This window comes from Pseudopodoces humilis, chromosome 2 (assembly GCF_049639895.1).
Source record: "Pseudopodoces humilis isolate 2021_Gansu_Grassland_sample_001 chromosome 2, ASM4963989v1, whole genome shotgun sequence".
Classification (NCBI taxonomy): Eukaryota; Metazoa; Chordata; class Aves; order Passeriformes; family Paridae; genus Pseudopodoces; species Pseudopodoces humilis.
In genome coordinates this window covers 35,393,058-35,411,435 of record NC_142201.1, presented here as the reverse complement: position 1 = coordinate 35,411,435, position 18,378 = coordinate 35,393,058, and the positions used below count along the sequence as shown (strand labels likewise).

The 18,378-nt window shown below is 41.7% G+C and overlaps 1 protein-coding gene across 1 annotated transcript in view; it reads right to left on the bottom strand.

Moving 5' to 3' along the window:
• Positions 1-18,144, bottom strand: part of EFNB2 (ephrin B2) — a 45,576-nt gene extending 27,432 nt beyond the window's left edge. Inside the window, exon 1 of the mRNA XM_005516484.3 lies at positions 16,994-18,144. Coding sequence (XP_005516541.1) covers positions 16,994-17,121 — 128 coding nt within the window. The 5' untranslated portion in view covers positions 17,122-18,144. The remainder of the gene's footprint in view (positions 1-16,993) is intronic.
• Positions 18,145-18,378: the final 234 nt, after the last annotated feature.

Sequence of the window (18,378 nt, the reverse complement as noted above, 5' to 3'; positions counted from 1 at the left end):
AATGACAAAGGACTTTTGCTTAATGATAACCACTCAAACCTGCCTAAGCTCATAATAGCAAATTTTCAAAAAAAAAAGCAGAACTTAACCTGCCCACACTCATTCACTGAGAGTATTCTGCCATTTCTTAGTACACAGAAATTTCTGAAATGGTAAAATTAGCAACAGAAAAAATTCTTAGAGAAATAAATTCTTAAGAGATTTTGTTATTAGTATTGAGTGATGTAACCAAGTGTTTTGTAACCAAGGGTTTTTCCAACTTGCAAAACTATACGCATGCATATATGTACACATACTATGAATATATATGCACACTTAGCTTTAACTATATTCTAGTAATTATAAAATAAATATTGTTTTAGAAAGCATGTTAGTACTTGATGCAAGGCTCGTATATTTAGCTGGGGAGGCAGTGCCAAATTTCTGTGCTTTAATAACTTACCCAAACTAATTGGTGTAGGCAGTTAGCTTTAAAGTAATGTCACAAAAATAATCCTAAAAATGTGAACAATCAAGATGCTTCTTAAAATGCAGCCTGAAACCTACTGTTGGGGAATCCTACCCACTTAACTTTATGAAGTTTTAACTAGGAGCCTGACTATAAAGTTATTAATTGAAAAGTTTTATTAAGGAAATATCATGAATGCTAATAACACAGTATTCTAGTCCGTTACTTGTAAAACTGCAAACTGAAGCAGAATACAGAACTACATTCCATGTACAAGTCCTGTCTAAAAAGAATGGTTATTAAATAATATATGTATTAATCATCTGAATTTTGAGAAAATGACATTCAAGTATCACTTTTTCCACAGGAGAAATATTTAAGCAAGGCAAATGTCCTACCAGCTTGATGCAAAGCAAATATAAGTTTCAGGAAAAGGCTAGTGATTTCAGCGAAGTAGCAGAAAACCAGTTTCCTGATTCCCAAAAACACCGCACTGCATAAAATCCAAAAACACATACCAGAGCTCTCTGCAAAAGCTCTACACAAAACTTTCACATTCACTTTTGTCATATTCAATACCATGTACAAAAATATGCCATGTGTATATAAGGTATACACACAGCTGTAACTGCTTTTTGTGCAGAAGCACTGATTTTACAGGACTCATCTCACTCCAGTTTAAATAGATTAAGTGAACACCATTTCAGTGAGAACAGGATCAGTAACTGCTGTAGACAGACAGAAAAACAAGCTTCATCAAAAAAAGATTAATGTGGAGTCTGTCTCTAAATGGGTACATAATTTTATGAGGAAAAAAGGCACTACACTTACGTAAAATCTTTGCAAGAAAAAATATCATAGTGTGACACAGCAAGACGACAGACTGGCTTTATACATAGACTAGCAAAAGAAACTTTGAGAGAAAAAAAAGTATAACATTTCATACTATTAAAATTCTTTTAAATGAGTTTTGGGAGATACTTTTCTTTACCAGTGCCGTCTTATTAAATCATTTTAATAATACAGGAAAGTTTTACACAACATTTCGAATTTAAATAAAATTTAAGAAGTTTAATCTGCTAACCTTTATTTATATGTAACATTTTTCCACACAGTTAATGAAACAATTTATGTAAGGAATGGTTACTAGCATTAATGGGACTTGCAGGCTAGAAACTAAATGGAATTCAAATAAATAAATAAACAAATATATTCACGCTCATCCCTTAAGATCTTTAATGGCAAGTATGACAGTATACAAAGTCAAATTATAAATTATTATAACACAACTTGGTAAAGCAGCAAGTCCTGTATTTCTCACTTCTACTGTAAGGGAAAAAACTATGTTCAGGCTCCCCTGAAATAAACCTGCAGTAAGCTCGTAAGTGCTTTGAAGCAGTCCCCTGAAACCATAGCTGATCTCCATCCTGGAATTTGGGGTACCTCATTCTCCTCACTCTTCCTCAACTCTGAAGGAGCCCATCTTCTGTCAGACTGCCTGCAGCAAACACTTGTACTGCACTGCAAAAGGGGATGGTAAAAGTTTGATGTTGTTCTAATCACAACGCTGGACACAACAATGTCAGTGGTGCCACCATTTCACGTGCTGCAAATAGCCATGCAAATGGAACTGTTCTTGGTGCCTTTTCCTGGATCTGTTCTTACTGACATTGGTTTCAAGATTTTCATGGACTTCAGTAGGGCAAAACAATTTACTATGTTTGCAACTGAAAACTTAATAACCTATACAAGAATAATTCTGTAGCATTATTACATTTTCTCAACATTTTTAGTGGACAGGGAATTAGGAATATGGATGAAATTTTAGCCATTTCATTTATTCATTCACTACACTACCTTTAGCTAGAGGACAGCATTTAAAACACATCAAGAGATTTCTAGTATGTGTAAACCAAGGCTTAGAGTGCATATGCTTCTCCCCAAAGGAAATATTCTTTTGCATGGACCTGCTGGATTTGACAGTCAAATTGTACCATCACATCACAGTTCTAAAAGCACAGAGCTTCTACTGTACAGAGACACCCACAGACATTATTTTTCTCCAAACACATCAGAAAATGCCCTAGCTGGTCTCCTTGAAAGATCTGTCATGAGCTTCCTTCAACAAATAACTCTTATGACTAGTGTTGTTGCAGAAATACAGACACTTTTTCATTCCACTCAGCTTAGAATCATCACAAGTCTAAAGGTGCCTTGCACTTGAGACAGCACAAACCCTACAGCCAAGACGTGATATTTGGCAAAACTGTACTCCTTCCACCCTTCACATTTGCAGAAGGTCACCTGCAACCCAGCACACACCAAGCATGTCTTATTGGAGACACTCAAAGAGAGAATCTGTTTAAGAGAAAATCTTAAAAGATGTGATGTACAAGGTTACAGATGTGATCTCGTTCTTCACAAAAAGTAAGCCAGAATGCCGCAGTCTCCCCCTCAAGGCTACCCCAATCCTGGGTTCCAGCAGAGGTAGGTCACTTTGCAGTCCCTCTCCAGGGAATCACATCGTCTCAGGTTGGGATCCTAGCATCCTGGAGTGACCACAAACCATGGGCACCGAGAGCCCTTTCCCCAGCCCACCGTGCGCAGCCAAGGCAGCATCCTGCCTTCAGCCACCTGGTGTGCAGCTGCCATAAGGGTTTTGCTGTCTGGGCAGTGTATCTTTTTCAAGGGGATGTCATCTCTGCCTGCGAGAGTTGGTTCAGTTTTGCTGGAAAGTTGCCCTTTCCCTTGCTGCTTTGGCTCTCACTCACAGAAAAAAGCAAAAAACCCACTTACATAACTAAAACCTTCAAAACCAACTTGTGTTTTACCCCTCCACCCCCATTAAATACAGAGTGCAAAAATGAATGATTGTTTTTCCCCACGTAAAAGTCAGTCATGTTTTTCCCTGCCTTAAAAAACTTCTGAGAGCAAACACTTTTCTGTCTTTTCCTAAGCAATGGGGTTTTTGCACAAGAACGTGAAACCTGGCTCAGAACATTTACCACAAGGGTAAGGCCTGAAATGTTGAAAAGATACATGATCTAATCTTTTACTAAATCTAAGGATTTTTTTCAAAAATACATAGATTTTATATTCCGTTTTCATATATGACCTCCACATAAGGTACTATTAATAGCAATTAACTTTTTGTATTATATTCAGAAAGCCATTACTGCTCTGCTTAAAGTACTTAAAGCACTAGAGAATTCTGATCCATTTACTAAATCAATTCCTGTTACCACAAAAGAACCACTAATGTGCTTCACGACAGTCTTTTAAGTAAGGAGAAAAAAAAAAAAAAAAGGATGAGTATGACCAATGTTCTATTTTAAAGTGTATTATATTAACATTTCATCAGCATTTACAGAAATATGAACCTCACAACAGTGCTGGACTTAGTCAGCTTCAGCAAATGGAATCATTGCTCACTTGCTCTCATGCACAAGCATGGAAACACACAGGGCACTTTCTCCTTTTTATTTAATTTAATTTCAGCAGAAATGTGCTTTCTGTGTAGAGTTTAAAAACTGCAAGTGGCTGCAATGGAAAGTAGCAGCCAGTCTGTATAAATGGCTTACTCTGAGAAATTCCTGAAGGAAAAAACACTCAGTAGGTGCATTGTAATTAGTTGCTCTTTCTAGTTACCTCTTGACAAATGATGCATGCGGGTCTGGATGAGAGCCCAACTCTTGACCCATGCCACCACTACGCACTTTAGTACTTCAAGCAGAAACCCCTAGCCTCAGCATTCTTTTCATTTTGCTTTTTCCAGAAACGTGGTGCTAAGTAATGCACAACATGAGAATCAGAGATAATAAGCTAAGTTGGAATTCTTTCAGAAGTGCTTCATATAGCTACTTCCTAAATATATCTGAGGAAAGTTTCCTGCCTCTGATTCCTTCCAAATATGTAGCGTGTTTCAGGGTTCCATTCGAGGACAGAAGTACATAGAAATACACAGGACAAACATTACTTCCACAACACTTAACGATACACTTTGGCAACATTTTTAAGCTTTTCAAACAGAAGATATTATTGTGATCATTACTTTAATATGGGCGATTATAAGCCTATTGAGAAATGCAACTTTTGCCACAAAAAGTACCCATAAAAATAAACATTTTTTTTTGGATAGCACTTTACTGCCCCCTTTTGCACTTTAACATTAGAACATGTTTCAGTGTGAACATACATCTGAGGAATAGTGTGAAGATATGGGGTAAAATGACAGGGCATCATGTTTAGTCACTAATACACTATCAGGCACTGCTTTAGGGACATCTTCTACTTGCCTACACACTGCAAACAAATGAAACACCTAGCTTTCATTGTCCTTAATCTTCCACGGAAAAGATCAGCAATGGATGGTTTAAATTGCTGTCTTCCATTGCAATCTGAATGTTTATGGGCAACTGGAAAAGAGGGGGATATTGCTCCTTAGCACTAGTTGTCCCTAGCATAATTTTCTAAAGCAAAGCTCATCTGCAACTTGAATTCAGTTTATTCATCAGGATGACAAAGGGCTTTCCAGTCTGAGGCCATGCATATGTTAGCAATGCCTGGACTAAAAGGATGGGTGTATCCTTCAGAACAAAACTTCACAAACTGGCAGGCAAGAATATTTTCATGAAAGGTGAAGACAAGAAGCCTAGACATTCAAATACCCTGCAAGCCTACAGGCATAAACCTGTTCTGCAACTCCACACTGCAATTACAGTCAGTGCAGAATCGATGTATGTCTGTGTGTGTCCACATAGATCTGCAAAAGGTAATAAATCTATAGTCTAGTGGCCAATTATTTACAAAATACTAATTCATTATGACAGAGCCAGAGGGGGACCCATCCTGTACCAACCCTCAGCTTCCATTTGACAAAGTCCATGTGGTGCTGTGTACACTTATATTTAAACTTAATCCATTTTCCTCTGTCATCCTACAATTACAATACAAGTCACAATAATATTAAATTTCAGTGCCTACAGCATTGCACAATTGAACCATTACTGTAATGAAAACTGACTCCCTTTGATATTAACACTGGTGTTTTCTCTCATTTGCTAGCCATGAAATACAGGAAGAGACCAATGTTGTTTTAATTAAAGAATTGTTGTTCAAAATATGCTACTGGGAATATTAAAGTAGTTCTTTGCTCTCATGGCAAAGATAATCAGGTATTTATATGGTTTGAATTTTGGGAAAAAAATAAAAAAGAAAGTAAAATAAAAAAATCTGTGCCATGAATTCAGCGTAACACAAAACCATTGCTCTACTTGACTTGTGTTCACAGAGGCACGGTGTGCCAAACCCGAGAGATGGCACTTTATTGAAAAGATGCAGAGCAGTAGTTAGCATGGAACAGAAAGTCAAACCAAACCATGTGTGTTTCTTACACAAGTCACTAAAGCCTTTGCTTTTAGAAAGCTAACAGAGAGCAGCTGGCATTTGCCAAAGAACTACTTTTTGAAAAGTACAAACCAGATTGTTCTATCGCTGCGCTATTCTGTGCTATTCTCTACCATTCCTGTTAGAAAAACAAATGTCTTATGTCAGCCACAATATAAGGATGCCAACCAAAGTTTACCGTCTTCCTTCTCTTAACTACAGTTTGCTCACACCTGTACAGTCTTGTTTCAAGACATGCTCCAAGCAAAGTCTATAAAAGAGGGCGGGGACTGTCTTGTTAGTTGATGAGACATTAATAATCGGTGATTGTATCTCCAATGCAAAGACAAAATTTCATCTACTTTGCAGTTGTTAGAAAATGTATTATTACATACCATTTGCCTGAATAAGTAAACACTGGAGGTAGAACAAATTGTTAACTCACAACTTTCAGGAAAAGTTATGCCAAATCAGTAACAGAATTGTATAAACAAACAAACCTATTCTGGAAAATCATTTTTATGCCAAGGAGAAAATGACCTAGAGCAAAAATCCAAATGGTAGAGCTATAATAAGTCTACACTTGCTTCTTACATTAAACCAAAGATTCAGCCACTTGCAAGCACAAAGATCCTATGTTCATGTCACGAAGTACCAACTTTTCCAAGGTTTGACTGATGTGGAGAAGTAGAACAAAACCAGGTGGCCACAGCCATTACTTCAAGGCAGTAATAATATTTGACCTAAGAAGAGACAGATTTTGACCCACTACAATGTCTGAGCCTCTGAAATTAAGCTAAACTGACACTGCAGTCGTTAAAAAAAATCTGTAAACATCCAAAACGTGCACTTGACACAACTGACATCCCTGCCCCAGATGGAGGAGTCCACTGGAAGGGTTCAGCAGAAAGCCAGGGATAACCGGAGATCCAGCCACTCAGCTTTAACCCATTGCCCTGCACTCCTGAGACACTGATATTTGGTTCAGCCTCTACTGCAGGGAGGCTCAGCCCGTGGCACACCTCACTAACCAGGCCCTCTCTTGCAGAAGGAAACCTGGGTTCTCGGGTGATCAGTGATCAGTTGTATTGGAAATGTGCTGCTGGCATTACACCAAACAGTGAGCTAAAAAAAAAGCACAGGAAACTCAGCTGAAGCAGAGCTACCTGTGCAACCAGACTCCAGAGGCACAGCTGATAGACTTGCTTGAGCTCCCAGGTGGCACAAGTGACACACTAACTACTGGCAGGCTATACATCCCTATCCAAAAGCAGACAGGGATGTAGCTTCTGACATAATTTTCTGATTTAAAAAAAGGCAACGAAGCTCTGGAGAGATCTGTATTTGTCCAACCCCAAAAAACCTCTTCACACTGGCCTTGGTTCAAGACAGCTCATGCTTAATTCGTCCTGCTTCAGCAAAAATATTCAGCATTCAGCACATGCTCGACGTGAGCTTTTCTGAATAAGGACAGTTTCCCAAGTCAGGCTGTAGGAGCACAGTGCAGTCCCGCTTGCCTTGGTGTCACACACTGATCCACAGAACGGAAGACTACAATACGCTATAAATCTAAGATACGGCTTTTGGTTTTCTTCAAAAAGTGCCTGAAAACTCTGTGATACAAAGAATGATTAACACCAAAAACCACCTTTTAAATACTTTTTTCAGGCAGTGAAGTAATCTGTCCGTCAATGTGACCTTCCCTATTCAGCTCATCTATATAGCTCAGAAATACCCTGGAAAGAGAAACCCTCCAAAAACCCAGGTAAAGTGTTGGCAAGTGATTAAAAAAGTGGTAAAAAAGTGGTAAAAAAGAAGGTAAAGTGTTGTGCAATGATTAAGCTATACTGCTTCTGAACGAAACTGAAATTAATTAAACATGAAGAAAGCAACTGAAGTGTGGACAGAGAATGCTGTGGGACTGCAAATCCTTAAAAGGAGTCAAGATGTTCCCAACTCCAGATTTACACTTTCATCCAGTCAGGTATAGAAACCAACTGCTGCTGAGGCAGTAGGTAAGCAGATGGTAAGCACCAAGCAAAAATGAAACTGTGAAACGATGCACCACTGACGAGGAGTCAGAAGAAGCGCAGTTATGTGTGCTCCCACCAGTGCTGGCTGCATAGGTTCCTTAAACAAACTGCTTCAAACTTGCAGAACATCAAAAGCCAGATGGGTCTTCCTGAATGAATCCGCAGGCAAGGAGCCAGGATTCCCGTTTGCTGCAGAAATAGGCCTGGACTTGATTTGAGTCTTCTTAGCTCTGACAGGCTGCAGTCTGGCAGAACTCCCAATCCAAAATAAAACAGCATTCAAGTGAGACTGGGCTTTAATTAACAATAATAATAATAATAATGATAATAAAGTTTCAAATCACTCTTATTAGCTTTAAAATGCATTTGTCTTTACAGTGAAATGTTCACCTTCCCCACTGCTGTTCACTCTGGTTTGGGTATATAAATAAATGTCCTATTCAAACAAAAGCAAAGAAAACAGTGAGAAGCAATTTGCAGCATCACAAATTCTTCAGCCTAACATAATTTCACCATCTAACCTATCCTGCTGTGTAAAACAAGCCAAATAATTTCTTGCTTTCCATTGACACATGTAAAACTTGACTTTAAGCTCTGATCCTCCCAAATAAAGTTTTGTAAATCCTATTTTGGCCACCACCCATGAAACATTTTAAAAGAACACTACAGGTAGGAAATCCATCTTATAGTTATGTATATGTCATACATAAGGAATGATTCACCTAGCAACACAATCCTCTACCAACCTTTATCTTTTTTGGCTTGGAACTTATGTTTAAAACCAGAAGAAAGCATAGACTATTACATCAAAGTTTAAATCAGCTGCATTATAATTATCATGCTGATACCTCAATAAACACTGGGTGTTGGCTGGCCAGGATTGCCAAAAAAGATAGAGGTCCTGCCCTTATTTGCTGTCTTTGACAATGTATATACTCACATCAAAGGAAAGTTCTCTGCACCACAGCTAACAGAATCATCTATATGTTCTCTTTCCTAGAGTAAAATGATAGATTTTTTTTCGTAACAAGGAAATTTAAATTTTGCCTATAATGAAAAATAATTATAATGTGAAGTCCTTTCAAGCTTGCAGGACTGGCAGTACCCACTGAAATCACTGGAGGCATTTTCATGAAGTTGAACAAGAGCTAGATAGGCTAAGATTAAACCTGAATTTACAAAGAAAACTATGGTAACAACAAAAAACCCCAACTAATAATAATAAATAGATAATTCACAATGACACTGAAGACACTTCAAGTTTAGGAAATTTTTGTGTGCATGTTTTATCTTTTTGGGTCTTAAGACCTATCTGGAAGTGGAGGAGCAATGCAAAACTGGTTTTTGTTCTGCCATTTTGTTTTCATGGCTTCCAAAAACATACTAAGCTCAATGTACATATTTTCTCAAAGTGTGGCCACTCTTCAGTCTTGGATTTTTTTTCCCCCCCTCCCCGTTTAGGGATCGGGATTGAAAATTGCAAAATCTCTGTTTTAAGTACACCTTCGAGTTTCTATCAGTGAAAACTCCTTAAAGTCAGGGGAACCAGGAGGGGAAAGACTCTGGATGCAGGGAGAGCTGGGGTCCACTGTCCAGGATGCTCTCCATAGATGATTCCCCCTTTCTCCCTGCGCTCTGCCAAACCTGTCCGGCCTTATCTGGGATATTTCTGCAATGTGACATGACAGGCAGGTTCGAAAGCTAAACGTTGGATAATGGTGGGCAAACAAAGGACATCGGTTTTTGCATTATTTCTTTAATTACTTTAACCCTTGTTCGAACAGAAAGCATAAGGCCAGCGTAATTCAGCTTCTCCCTTTGTCATTTGCCTGCCATAAATATGCACCAGTCTGCATTTGAAAAGCTGAAGGAGGCTGCAAGCTTGCTGGACATTTATCATGCTCTGTTCCCTGTTAACAAGCAAATACTTTAGTTGAATGGCCCATTAGCAATCATTGTCAAATGCAGAATGCAAGGTGCTTGAATGTGACCGGCCTGTAAATTAGATGAGGTTGCCCCTGTGCTTTGGAGAATTTCAGCAAATGAATTGGATCTTTTGGTATAGATTTGTGAAGGTTAAGTTTCAAGACAGGAAACCCGTCTGAGCACTTCAGGTCCTGTATATTCTGCCAATCCGTCCAGCTCCCATATGCACTTGTTTGTTTTTCATTTGTTAAATCACATCAGCATCAGCAGCTTGACAGTTTGGGGTCTGGAGTTCCCTTTTCAGTCAGATTTGTGAAGATTTCCTGCATACTATGGGATAGGGTAAGGATGATAAATTCAAGCATGTAATTAACATCTTTATATTAAAAAAACCTGGAATAATCAAACAAAAAAAACACCCAAAAACCAATGCACTTTAAAAGTGTCCGAGGCACTGCCAAACAAACAGCATGAATTCCATTTTGCCGAGCTCATCCCAGGCTCATTCCCAGTCAAGAAAGACACAACTGTTATTGTAGGCTTCGGTGTTTTTTCCTCTTGTGTCTAGACTGCGATTAACAAATGCAGAGTACTTTCTTCTCCCCCCTTCGCAGACAAATGAACAAGCAATAAAGTAGATATTTCTCATTTGAATCGTACCTCTGATTTGCAATGTAATGCTGACTTTAAGTTGTGGGCGTTCAGGGTTGTCAGCTGGGTAGAAAAACGAATATTAACTATTTAAAGGCTATTTAAGAGAAAAAGCAAGAAAAAATACATCCAAGTAGCTGCACGAGGAGAGGTATTTTACTACCTTTACAGCTGCAGATCACTTAAAATAAATGATGAAACAATAGCTCTATTGTCTGCCGGCTAAACTCAAGGGGCTGACATCAAACTCATCCCAGTGATTGTAAATTGGCCGGGGAGGAGGGGAACGGGGGCGGGGGGGGGAGGCAGATGCTTATCTCATTCATTTCTAGATTTCAGTCAGCCTTTCGGAAATAAACACCACCTAGAGACTGAGGAGACTGAGCCAGAGACATTTGGTTATCTGCAGCTTGACTGGTAAATAGGAGTAGATGCTGGTTTGTTTGTGGTTGTTCGGGTTTTGGTTTTTTCAATTGTTTTGGTTTTTTTCCTTCTTTTATATTTTTGCAAGATGGGAAACATAAGAGATGCTGAAGTATCACCTGGCCTAAGCACAGACAATGCAGCATGTTTATCTTTGCTGCTCCGATGGAGTGTGAGATGGAGACCACAAACTAAAACACAGCTGAAATCAAAAGCTCTCTGTTTTCCTTCCAGATAACTCCAGTACTACCTCTCTCCCCTCTGTTCTCAGTGCCTTGCCAGCATGCTCCTGCCCGAAGCCCAAATAGATTAAGGCAACAAATCCCAAGCGCAGCCAATTCTTCAGAAAGGCTGCTGCTAGGGCAGGAGTTAAAAAGGAGAATCTTCCACACCTCACAACTGCAGCCACCTCGAGTTTTAATCGGCCCCCATCTCGGCAAAAAGCAGTAAATGAAATCTATCTTTACCATATTATACACCACCAATGAGCAAGAACTGAGCAGCTTTTCTTCACGGCTCCAACCACCCCAAGCCACAAGTAGGCCTTTCATAGTTCCTAATCCCGGCCCCCAAGTTTTGTGCGGTTCTCACATAATACCTTACAGCCCGGAGCAAGGCCCTTAGTTTATAACACCCCTTTCAGAGACGTGTCATTTCTAACATCAAGCTAATCTATATGTTGCCATGGCATCACCCTTTATCTGCCTTTACATCTTATGAACTGCATGGATTTACCACATTATTTTTATCTGAAAGACAGAAAATGGTGGTTTTATTGCCATACAATCAGATTACTGCTGCTAGTTTCTCTATGCCTTTTTACCATACTTCAATCAAAAGGGATCAGTTTCTTTATACTCTGCCCTTGATTTACATTACATCTGTAAAGACCTAGTCTGGGTTGTAATCCCCTTATTAACTATGACCAGGGTTGATTTGCCTAAAAATAAAAGCAAATTGTGTCAGACCTTTTCACTTTGTTTTTGATTCGGAACTACAAAATGGATTACTAAAGAAATCTTCAGAGTTCACACGGCTGGTATAGTACTGAATTTAAAATGAGAATTAAACAAGTTAAACATGGGAGCTGTGTCAACGGTTTACATTTTCCATCATGGGAGAAAGGCTGGACTGCATTTGTCTTTGTGTTCTCTGGCTTTAAGGAGACAATGAAGCCACAGGAGCTTTTTCCAAGCTCTCCTAACACTGTCCATTTGCCATCCTCCCTTCCTCTGCTTTTTCATGCAACTCCCCCACAAACTCTTCTCCCTTGCTGCTCCCTTCCCCACCCCCCCAAAAAAACTTCCCCTCCCTCAAGACAACAGTGTGCTAGTTAAAAGTCTACATACCGTGGCACTTAGTATTTTAATCAAAATATTTCAAGCAGTTTAACATTCCTATGTAAGTTTCCACAACGCCTCACAAAGAATGAGCTCATAAGCAAATCCATGTAGATGTATGATAAATGACCAGAAAAACAGGTTTCTTTATGTCAGCAGCCAAGGCAGACAGACATTAGGCACACATGAATAACATTTTAATCATTATTTTTTTTCTCAGAAGAACACTTTCTTCTCATTTGCAACAAGCAATTTCAAGTCGTGCAGGTTTGCAGGGTGCATGAAGACCAGATCATAGAGAAAAAAAGGTCCCCAAAGAAGGCCTGCCTGTGGCTGCTGCGCAGGGCTGAAAGGCCTGTCCTTGCCAGCGTGTCGGAACAGTCACCTCAGCTCCTCCGCTCCTGATTTCCCATGCCAGGAACCTTGGCCGAATTTGAGAGGATCCAGAGTATCACACCTCAAGCAATGTGATCTCCTTACCATGAAACACGGAAGAGGAAAAAAAAAAAGGGAAGAAAAAAATAAAAACTGAGAGGAAGGCATTCTCATGTGTGGGAAGAGGGAGAACTTAAGTGATTTTAGCATGACTTTTAGTCACTGCCTTTCTAAAGGCAATTACTTCATTAAACAAAGTGAAATAACGTAGCACAGCTTACAGATAACATGCTTTAAGATAATTACTATAAATAATATAGCAGTTATACTCTACATATAAAAGGCTGGGGAAAATAACCTGCTCAAGAAATCGGCCTCCAGTCTATTCTGAATTCATTTTGCTAATTCACTTGTGCTTTGGAGACTTGGCTACAAATGAACTATCAAATGGACTGACTGGAAGCCACCACTCGCTCCATCTATTAACACACCAAGTGTCAGCAGCTATGTTTTGGGTACAATTTAGGAGCATGTGTTTAAACCATCTTAACCTTCCACTCCTGTTTCTTCAGCTTGAAGCTGTAATTGCTTAGGTTAGAAAGTGTAGTCCCACAGCACAGGACTCCCAAATAAATTCTTGTCTAGCTGAGAGCCTCCCAAACATGTTGTGAGATACTGTTTTAGCAAGCTCTTTGTGCTCTGGCTGGCTTGCCTGTCCTGTGAAACAAGGGCTGTCCATTACCTACAGTTTATCATCCTGACAAAATGTGAGGAATGTGGATGTGAAAGCACTAACAATTCCACCCCTGGTGCTTTCTCCTTTTTTTCCCCTCTGTATTAAAACTGACAAGATTAACCCAAATGCAAACTGCAGAGCATAGTTCAAGGGGCTATTCAATCGGTAGTGAATGTGCATTTGTTTACCTACAAAAATAAGAATTTCAGATACAATGAGAAGCAGACTAGTCTATATGCTACTGAATAGAACATTTAACAGGGTCATCAATTGTAGTTTATTTTATCAGTTTCTGACATGTTAGCATTCATTCAGAGGCAGGCTGCGAACTCTCCCATATATAACTGGTTATCAGAGGGAGAGAAAAAAAGCTATATAATCTAACTTAATCAGTGTCAAAGGCACCACTTATGAAGATAACCTTGCACGTGTCACTAAGGAGAACCGCCTTGCTCTCCGGCCTGTAACATGCAGGGAAATAGTGACATTTAGACGTAAGTGATGCTTTTTTGAATGAAATTTCTCTACTGCTTCACTAAAGGCTTCCCCATAACATTACATGTGGTCCTGGGTGTCAAAGGCAGTGCTGAGCCCTTGTGAGGTGAAACTGAGGTAATCCATGCTATCTGCATACATTGTTTGTCTTGGCAGAAACAACACAGGCAGAAAGTTTCCCATTTAAAAGGTGTCAACAGGAGTTAAATCTAGAGTATTTTTTCCTCTGTGTTTTCAAGATCAGGTAATCTAAAGTTCTTCAGATGGTAAGTCTATAAAGTCTGCGAAGACCATCTACAACAACGATGTCTAACCTCCCAAGCAATAAAGTTGCAGGTATAATTATTTTATGGAGGTCACTTCGATCCCATTATTTGGTCAAGGCAATAAAGCAGATCTCTAAAAAGGTAAGGGGGAAACAGGGAGGGGTGCTCTGTGTTCAAATAGCTATCGCATGCTCTCCATCCCAGCCACCTGCTAGAAACTATAACCCCTAGACTTCAGTACAAAACCAATTCAATTTATACATTCACCTTAACCTAAAATTTATTATTTCATACTTTATATTAACCTAACAACTTCCCCCATTTTAACTGCCTACCTGTTCAGCAGATTTATGTCTTGAGACTTTCAATAAAGTTAAATGCACAGCTTCCCTGAATAAATTAACGAGCACCAAAGATAGTTATTATTTCAAACCTAGAAAGGAGCTTTATTATTATACCATGCCAAGATCTATTCAACAGCTTTACTTCCCAAGCTAACATTCAGCTTGAATCCAGAGTGAAGACAATCTAAGGAGAAATTATTCAGGATCCTTCAGGCAAACAAGTGTGAGAAGAATTAGTAAGAAATGCTGCTCTGAGAAGTAGAGCTGCCTCACCAGCAGCAGTATCAGGAATGCATTTGCAAGCCTCCTCAAACTCCAGGCCTCCAAGAGGCCTATAAATCACTAGCCCCAGCAATTGAAAAGACTAATTTTAATAGTGTACTTCTTCACTGTGGTGATTAAGCCTCAATGAATCACTCAAGAAAATTCAATTACATCAGCAACACAACCTATTTTTAAGCGTGCATTTAAGTTGAAAAAGTAATTAGATATTATCATTAGATCTACCATTAACAACATTCAAACCTTTTTTGTAATCAAACAGTTTAGAATTAACTAAATGGAAACACAAATCGTGTTTGACAAAGGAAGCATATCCCCAGGCTCTGTGAGATGGGCTGAATTCAGCTGCTCGGATGCTTTCGTTTCACTGATGGCTAATAAAAGCGATCAAGGTAAGTGGAAAAAAAAAAAAAAACAGCGAAAGCAGGTTGGGGCTGGCAGAGGAGAGGCCCGAGCAGCCGGCTCTTCTGCTTTGGAATAGTGACCTCTGTAGGCATAAACCCAGCGAGGGCTGGGATGCAAAAGCATTCCCCTTCCTCCTAGGCCGAGTCAAGGCTGTTTTCCACCAGCACAGCAGGCCCACTCCTGCAATGCAACCCCCGCTCTCAGCCTTTGCCTTTCGAGACTCTAAACAGCCTTATAAAGCCCGCTCTATAACCGGCCAGGCCGCTTCACCCTCTGATGTGGTGCCGTGCCTTTCTTAAGCCAAAGAAAGGCTTTAGATATGCAGCATCATGGAAGTGCTGAGCCAGTGACTTGGGGTAAATTTTAACAGGCTTCCGACCTGGTGCATATACAAAATAAGTATTTGTCAATCAATATTACAAATAAAGACTCTGAATTGAGCAGACCTCTGCGATTCTGGCAGGGGGTTTTTTGTTTTTGTTTTTTTTTTAGTTCTTTTTCTTTATGATTAGGAAACTTCTCGGTAAAGATAAACAGAGCAAGCATTAAAAAATAATACAGACAAATCTATAGTGATTTTTTCTTTTAATGAAAGCAACAGTAAATGATGACTCTAAGGAAAGGTTGCTTGGTAAACTTGAGCTGCTACTCCTAATTCTAACTTTGAAATCTTTACCAAACTTTTAGAGATCCTACCACCTGCGCAGGATTAATCCCTGATCCAGGAAATACTCCATTCATACTTGTCTCATCACCACCTAACATTTCCTCTACATTTCCCCCGGGAAAACAAGACATGTACTTACGGGAGTTAATGGGAAGCGCTAAGTTTAATTAACACATTGCATATGATTTAATTTTAAATATATATAACTGAAGTTCGAGCATGCATATAAAAAATATTTTAACCTATTTCTGCTTTAAAATTCCCTTAACTCATTACAGTCTACTTCCTGTTTCTTAATTTTTGTTCTCCAAACTAGTGATTCTAATCACAAAAGTTCAGAGGCTCTTACAAGTGAACAAAGCCAACTTCCATTTTGTATGTCAAAAAATCCAAGGAGACAAAAGAGAAGCGTTAAGTAGCCTTACATCACTGCCTCAGACTTTTCTCTAGGACAGTGCACTTTTCAAAAAGTTCCTCTTTCTAACAGCAATAATTTTGTACGTTTAAGTAAAAAGGTTGCTGATTTTTGTTTTTTTTTTTAAAGATAACGCATCTCTCTTAAGAGTGAATTTTAAAAGTGAGGTCCTAGGAACGCATGTACATTTTTGCTTGGATTTGTTAATGAAGAATGACACTAAATGGTTGTGTGATGGGTAATGCTTAGTTCATTACTCACTGACATGTGCTTTGATACCATCAACTCCACAACCAAATTTAGCCCTGTTATAAGCAGATGTAACTTCTCTGGAATCAATGGGATGAGTTTGCATCTGCAGACGGAGAAGTTGGGAGAGTATCACCCCTTCCTGGCAACTCAGCGCAGCCCGGCTCCTCCGCTGCTCCAGCCCAGGCGAGCCCGGACCTTTGCCCGCAGGTTTCATCCTGCTACCGCCGCACCACTCCCCAGCCCGCTCCCGGTCCGCCGCCCCAGCCCGGCCCGGCCTCCCCTCCCTCCTCCCTCCCGAGATCTTCCCGCCAGGGGCAAGGGGAGAGGGGGCAGCTCCGCCGTCACACGGAACCCCCGCCCCGGGAAGGGCCGGATCCCGCTGCCAGCCGCGGCCGGAGCTCCCGCCGCTCACCGCTAGCGCACTGCGCCCCGTCCCCGTGTCCCCCGGCGGCCGCGGCCGACCTGCGGCTCCGTCCCGTCCCTCCCCCGCGCACGGAGGACAGCGCCGGGCCCCGGGGAGACGGCGGGCGGCAGCGGGATGGAAACTTACTTGGGGTTAGAGGAATTCCAATATATGGGGTCTAAAACGATGGACCGCGCCAGTGCAGTTCTGCATAAAACCATCACGGCTCCCCAGCAGTACTTCCAGGCGGAGGCATCTCGCCTCCGCGCTGCCATGGTCGCAGGCGGCACCGAGTCCCTCCCCGGAGCCTCACCAACTCCGCCGTGCGCCTTCCCACGCACCTGAGCAGCAACAGTAGGGTGGGTGCCCGGTATCCCAACAGCCGGGATGATTGATAGGGAAAAAAAGAATAATAAAAACAAATTAAAAAAAAAAATTAAAAAATCACACAGTAAGAGTCGACGGTGCACTTGGCGAGAGCTGCAAGCAGATCTACTGAGTCATGTATGCCACTCGCATGTAGGAATATCTCCTGTGAGGTCAGATCCAAGCTACCTCCGAAGTAACAGCAATAGCAAAAATATGCAAACGCCTCAGTCCTTCCTCTTAGTGGGGGTCTCCCGGCTGCCTTGGAAGATGCCACTCAAACTGCCAACTCCCATTTGGATCCAGAGCGCCATACGCGTTCACAGTGTCTAAGGCCCGCGTGAAAAGAAGTAAAACAGAAAATAAATTTTGAAAAAGGTAAAATAAAGGGTGGCGGTAGAAATAAAAGGGTCGGGGGGGGGAAACGACACAGCTTCGGCGGGCGGCTCCTCCTGTATGTCTATCACTGCTCCCCGCAGTTTGCAATCCGCACGGGCACCAGCCCGGGCTGTTTCGGGCAGCTCGGAAGCAACCGCGAGTCAATAAATCCACTCCGAGTCAGCTCCCCGAGTCCCGGGGAGGCGCATCCGCAGAGCTCTGGCTTCCCCGAGGGGCACTGCTGTCCTTGGCGCCGGCAAAGACCACGGAGCGGAGCAAGGCAAGAAACAGGGGCGGACAACAATGATTACAAAAATTAAAAAAAAAAATCAAATAAACCAAAACGGGGGGGGCGGGGGGGTCGCAGCGTCAAATCGTCCCTCTCCCGTTGCGCGATCTGCAGTGCGCGCCGCGGCGGCCGACTGAGACGGAGGAACGCCGGGCGCGGGACTTCGCCGACGCGCAACCCACCGCGAAGGAGAAGGAGCGAGGGAAGAGGAGCGGCGCCAGCCACTATCGTTCCCACCACAGCGCTTCCAACCCCCCGATGCCGCCGCTGCGAGTCCCCGGCGCAGGAGCGCGGCCGGCGGCAGCGCGCTGCCGTAGCCATATAAGCGCGGCCCCGCTGCCCCGCCGCCGCCGCTCATAGGGCCGCCGGCGGGCCGCCGCGCTGGTTGGGCGCCGCGCCTGTCACTTACCGCCGAGCGGCGGGCGGGGCCGCGCCGAGCCCAGCGAGCGGCCCGGCAGGTAACACCCCCCGGCCCCGCCGCGCCGCGGGCGGCCGCTGC